Source organism: Limulus polyphemus, unplaced genomic scaffold (genome assembly GCF_000517525.1).
Source record: "Limulus polyphemus unplaced genomic scaffold, Limulus_polyphemus-2.1.2 Scaffold183, whole genome shotgun sequence".
Taxonomy (NCBI): domain Eukaryota; kingdom Metazoa; phylum Arthropoda; class Merostomata; order Xiphosura; family Limulidae; genus Limulus; species Limulus polyphemus.
The window spans coordinates 534,861-541,761 of NW_013665793.1; the positions used below are offsets into that span (position 1 = coordinate 534,861).

Consider the following 6,901-nt stretch of genomic DNA (forward strand, 5'->3'; position numbering starts at 1 on the left):
TGTAATATATAGTTTATATTAGTACATTTTTATTGTGGTTTATTATAGAAAGTTGTAATATATAGTTTATATTAGTATATTTGCACTGTGGTTTTTTATATAAAGGCATAATATATATTTTATTTAGTATATTTTCATTGTGTTTTATTGTACAAAATCATACTATCTACATTATATTAGTTTATTTGCACTGTGGTTTATTATAGAAAGTCGTAATATATAGTTTATATTAGTTTATTTGCACTGTGGTTTATTATAAAAAGTCGTAATATATATACTTTATATTAGTATATATTTTGTGATTTATTATAGAAAGTCGTAATATATAGTTTATATTAGTATATTTGTATTGTGGTTTATTATAGAAAGTCGCAATATATAGTTTATATTAGTATATTTGTATTGTGGTTTATTATAAAAAAGTCGTAATATATATAATTTATATTAGTATATTTGTATTGTGGTTTATTATAAAGTCGTAATATATAGTTTATATTAGTATATTTGTATTGTGGTTTATTATAGAAAGTTGTAATATATAGTTTATATTAGTATATTTGTATTGTGGTTTAGTATAGAAAGTCGTAATATATAGTTTATATTAGTTATTAGTATTAAACCAATGAGTTTACCATTCTATTAGTACTAAACCAATAATCTTATCATTCTATTAGTACTAAACCAATAATCTTACCATTCTATTAGTACTAAACCAATGATCTTGCCATTCTACTAGTACTAAACCAATGATCTTACCATTCTACTAGTACTAAACCAATAATATTACTATTCTATTAGTACTAAACCAATAATATTACCATTCTATCAGTACTAAACCAATGATTATACCATTCTATTAGTACTAAACCAATGATCTTACCATTCTATTAGTACTAAACCAATAATCTCACCATTCTATTAGAACCAAACCAATAATCTTACCATTATAGATATAATTTTCTTAAAATACAGATCGGGTTTATCCAACTACAATGGACACTACAGCCGCCATTCCTTCGTTGGAACTTGTACTTTAGCTAGTAAACAGAAATTACTATATCACTCTCTACTGTGCATGTCAATAATAATGGATGCTCTGGTTTTGCAGGTTTGTTATTAAGTTGATTCTCTGGTTTTACGTATCTTGTATTACAAATCAGTGCAATGTTCTGATTACATTAACTGTTTTAACTTACCTTAAAATATTTTCTGTGGTACAAAACGCTTTACTTTGGCATATTCAGAGAGACTTTCTCTCTATTACAAAATTAATAATATAAAAACACAACATAAGACAAAAAAGCTAAGAGATGACGTCAAATGAAGGATGAACTTATTAAATTATTACAGAAACAATCCCATATGAACAATATTTTTTTAACTATGTTTCAGTGAAAAACAATTTTTTTTAATTGCTACTATGCTGTGTTCGTGCTAATAATCAGTTATAATGAAACTTTGCAGTTTGAACATTAACGTATTCATTTTTGGAAAACAAAAATAATGATCATTTTTTAAACATCAAATATAATAGCATTATAGCGATTATTACTATTATACCGTGTATACTTTAGGTTATAATAATCAAACAGATGTTCGAAGCAGAATAACTACAAAACATTCATCTACTAAATTTAATTTCCTTTAAAACTGCAACTAACAATTTTAAAAAAATCACATTAGCATACAGCCAATCTACAATTAATATGATCTAAATCATTGTTTATATTATTGGACTGTAAATATACACATATAACAAAATTTTGTCGAGTAAAGTGGATTTAGCTTCATTATGACCAATACATTTAAGTATAGTAATTTGTATATATATATATATTTAGTTTGTGCATAATGTATACTAGTAATATTAGTTTTGAGTAAAAAACAATCGCCATACATACAGTCTTAGCTTTGTTGTATATCATGTATATCAGGTATTCCCAAACTAGTTTAATAAAAGTATTATGTGCATAAGACATAAAGGATGACTGTTGTAGCTTACATATTCTGCCTGAAGAAATAGGTTCCTTTTTTCAGACCGATATCTTGGCCGTAATGTGTAATGGCATTACATTTGACTTTATGCTTATCATGTAATGTTTAGTTGAACTAGTAAACTTAAATACGCGGAGTATGTAAGGTATCCAGTCAAATTAGTTTATTTAGACATTGAGTGTGTAGGTTAAAGTCGCATTAGTTTTATTAAGTAGCAAGTGTGTACATTAATTTTGGTAGAAACCGGAAATGGGAGTAGCACTGCATGAATTGGAGAGAATTCTTCAAGTAACAAGTAGAAATTATGCACCAGGCTCAGATGTGTGAGATACGTCAGCATCCAAGACTCATCCATAGAAGATAAATCTGAAATAATCGATTTGTCAATGATGCTCAAGAACTTCATTGTTGCCAAACCCTTCAAAAACCATCACACACTAAAGGGATATAAAAAAATAACAATCCAAATGCATGGGTAAATATCATGAAAAAAGTATCAGCAAAAAGATTGGAGAAAATATATTATCTTGCTTACCAGGGTGAGAGGGCAAAACCGAAGAATCTCAAATGTCAAGGTAGGCGTCACACCATTGCGCTGTTGGACTATTAGATGATTACAACTGAGTGAATATGGGCATTTTGGCAACTAAGCTAAAGGTTCTAGGTGTCTCGGGCATATTGGGAATGCTGGACATTGAAATCTGAAATGTTTGGGATAAACTGTGGTTTGCCACAACATCCTTGCTGAGTCCTGTTCCTCTTCAACACATACACAGTTGACCTAGTCAACCCACTGAATAGAGCAGCCGGAGTGATACCATATGCATATGTTGACCATATGATTATTGCACGCATCTCATTCACGCCAATGGAAGAGATGGGATCTACAAGAATCCAGCAAAAGTCTCTGTCAGTGGACTATATATTACAAAACGTCCATCCAATCAGATAAAGCCTGTTGGATTTTAACTACCAGATCTCACACAGACAGCCCTCTATGTGTGTTGACATTTGCAGATAGAATAATTCCACATAAGAACTCTATCACTTTTCTGGGTGTTGTGGAGAATCGCAGATTGACAATGTCTGCACATATTGATCATCCGAAAGAGAAGACAATGAAGCGTCTTACCCTTTGTGAATACTATCCAAATAGTACAGTAAACGAGCCTCGTTAATTTGACGAGAACATCAGTTGTAACTATAACTTAGTATGACATTAATTTGTATACTTCAGCAGTAAATTCAACAATGACCAAGTTACTGGGGAAGGGGGGAGTGCAGCGATGAGAATAACAACGAGCAGTCGAACCAATATTCTGTGACACCCAACAGTTTTGGCTTGGTGGGAGCAGCATTACTATAAGATAAAACATCCTAGCCAGCCAAACACCACACTGACCATCAACAACCATATCTTACTCACCATATCAGCACTAAAGAGAGGACAGACGAAGCAGTAATACAGAGAATGAAATCGGTCAAATCATTGGTCATTAAGGCCAAGAAAGATGTAGAGGAGAAATTTCCAATGGAACACATCAAGGGTATTGAATAGGTCCAAGCATATGTTATTAAGTTAAACACAATGAAGATGTAGAGAGGAAAGTCACGACTGGTCAACACAGTCGAAGTCATGGAAGGGATATACGGGTAATCTTTCGTGGGAGCATGAGCAAGAGTCGTATGTAGAGATGGACATTTTGTGCTTGAATTTTCTGCATCAAAACCTAGGTGATCCAGTTCATTCAGAGCAGATGCACTTGTCTGGTTGACCAGTAACAGTAAAGATCATGACAGGATCATACTCCTAACAAACTCCATCGCAGAAGTGGAGGCAGATTTTGTCCAAAGAACACGAGTAAAATCTTTGAGAGATTTGAAGGCTTTCTGGTAACGATCCTAGTTGATTATGTATTAAAGGGAAAATGAAGCTCCTAGCTGGTAAGATTCAAACGTTGGGTGATCTGGTAGGGTATCTGAACGATATTGTCAACGAAATAGTATATAGATGGAGAGCACAAGAAATTTGATAAAGGGAGCACTGTGGTCAATTGGAAGACTGGAGGAAAAAGGGGGAAATGTGAAATCAAACTGAAATGAGCTAGAAGAACTTTGAGGAGATTACTGGAGGGAGGAGAGCTTTCGCCAAGACAGGCGACTAAATTCACAATCGTAAAATAGTTGTATAACTAATACTTAAATACTGTTATTTACACTGGGTACCTAATGTTAAAAATACGAATATAAAAATAATTATCATAAAAAAGTAATACACAGTAATTACTAATAATAAATTACAAAATAAAAGTTTTTACTGCCGGTTGGTTACATTCCTGTCTGTGGTCAGTGGTTCGGAATTAGAACTGCACACTGACAAACGTACTGCGACAGAACTCCACATTTGGAGAGAGGATAGCCTGTATTTTATTTGGTACTTAACTTTTCTAGTTTATTAATATACAAGGTTTTTGCAATAGTTCAGGTAAATTTTGAGCATGTATTAGTTTAGTTAAATATTAAGTATGTAAAGATAGTTGAATTAATTTAATTTATATGTAGTTGCAATAATTTACATACATATTAATTAAATTAACGAAACTTCCCTTACGTAAACTAAACATTGAATATCTAAGGTTTAGTTTAATTAGATATTGACTTTGTAAGATATAGTTACATTAATCTGGATGAATGCTAAATACGTAATGTGCAGTTGCAATAACTCAGTTAGGCATTAAATACGTAAGATATGATTTCATTAAATTACGTATAAAGTATTTGAGGTGTAACTACAATAGCTATTGGGTATATAATTTTTATTAGTTTAATTAGCTCTTGAATATATAATTTGTAAGACTATAATTTATTCATTGTATGCCAAGTCAGTCTTTAGAAATGCCATAACATCAAAACACATATTCCAGTTAAATGTCCATTGACTTCTGGGTATTCATACCATACTACTTTTCTAGCTCAAACAATACAAAAGCTGTGACGATATATGTCCTAGCTATATAAACACACGAAATCTAACAGAACATTGTTTTCATACTACATGCACCCAAGTGGGCAAAAGAAATAATTCTGATACGCAAATGAATCGAAAATATAATAATGGCAATAAATAACTAATGAATTTTAAGCATAAAATTGAATGTAAATCCAGGTTGGCTCATGGTGTAAGAAGGAAAGAAATCGACAAGGTTCTTACACTTTTAGTGAGATGTAAAAATAAGTCAACCGGGTTATATTTTATACGAAACTGAGCTATAAAATTATTCAAGTAGTTCGTAAAATCCTTCCTGCTATGTTCATTTTAAGATCATTGCTTCCTTACTCCTCTTCTGTAGACCTTCTCCAATCGGTGTGTTGAAACAGTTTTTTATTGTTAGGACATTTTATTGTTTTCTGTGTTAGGACATAATGTTTGTCAACATTACAGTTGTTGCTATTAATCTGGGGGACATAAATTCAGCAACGTTAAATAACTGAATATTTAAAAGGCAAATCAACTACTAAACTGAGATAACCTAATCTGTTCTGATTTTGTTTTATAATTGGCAAGAAAACTACCTTTTATTGTCAGAGTTCCATCTCCATGGATGTCTGAAATAAGAAAGATGCTTTTTATGAGTTTTTACAGACTTGAATATTGAGGAATAGAACTCGAATGATATAGAGTATGGGTGTAATAATAATTGATAAATATATGTAGAAAGTAATAAAAACGGACTTTTTGTATCATTAGGTATTGCCAGATAGAAATACTTTTCATTAACAAAATCTTCAAGACATTTAAGGATCATATTCATCTTTCGAACGAAATGGAATAAAGCTTTCTAAAAATATTTCAAGACTACTTAACAAAAACTTGAAAAGCATACCGTAATTAATATCAACATTAGTTGGACGAATAAATGATTGAATTAGAACAAGTACAAATAATTTTTCTGTTATCGTGATACAATTATCGATGTTATTACATTGTTAATGATCTGTGAGGCAATTTTGATAACTGATAACTGTTTATTATTTATTTCATAATTTTCGATTATTTTTTCTTTCCGTTGTACTAAGGATTTTCTTTTATAACCATTAAATTAAACACATTTCTATGATAAGGAATAAAATAGAATATTATATATTAACTTAAAACTGTTACACACATATAACGTGTTACATGTTCTACGATAAAAAAAATATTAGGTATTTTAACTACTATATAACATTTTATACATTATTGTTAACCATAATTACCAAACACATTCTTCAAAGAAAAGTGCTAAATAAAACCTCTAAGATGTTACATAATAAAAAAATATACATAGTGTTATGTATTTTAAGCCACTACAATTCCAATATTTTATTTAATAAATTAACATTCATAATATATTTGCAAATAACACGGGTCTTTTGAAAGGTTATACTGTTCTGTAACAAATTATAATTATATTAATTTCTATCGAACATAAAACATCTCAGAATGTTCCATAATAAAACACAATGCAAATATATTATTATGAAAGATATATTATGCCTTTCTATAATATACCACAGTGCAAACATATTAATATAAGCTATATACATTATGGCTTTATATAATAAACTACAGCCCAAATATAGTAATATAAACCATACATAATAACTTTCTATAATAAACCACAATACAAATATACTAATATAAACTATATATTACGACTTTCTATAATAAACCACAATACAAATATGGAATGGTAAGATTATTGGTTTAGTACTAATAGAATGGTAATGTTATTGGTTTAGTACTAATAGAATGGTAAGATCATTAGTTTAGTACTAACAGAATGGTAAGATTATTGGTTTAGTACTAATAGAATGGTAAGATCATTAGTTTAGTACTAACAGAATGGTAAGATTATTGGTTTAG

General features: G+C 30.1%; 1 protein-coding gene and 1 long non-coding RNA gene across 3 annotated transcripts in view; one reads left to right on the plus strand and one right to left on the minus strand.

The window, feature by feature from the left end:
* Positions 1-6,901, minus strand: part of LOC106478135 (homeobox protein abdominal-A homolog) — a 24,881-nt gene that overhangs the window by 14,791 nt on the left and 3,189 nt on the right. Inside the window, exon 2 of one of the 2 annotated variants that reach the window (XM_022381665.1) lies at positions 5,569-5,601. The exons of the other annotated variant lie outside the window; for it this stretch is intronic. Coding sequence (XP_022237373.1) covers positions 5,569-5,601 — 33 coding nt within the window. The remainder of the gene's footprint in view (positions 1-5,568; positions 5,602-6,901) is intronic. 2 annotated transcript variants of the gene reach the window in all.
* Positions 1-6,901, plus strand: part of LOC111084953 — a 46,995-nt gene that overhangs the window by 10,264 nt on the left and 29,830 nt on the right. The window lies entirely within an intron of this gene.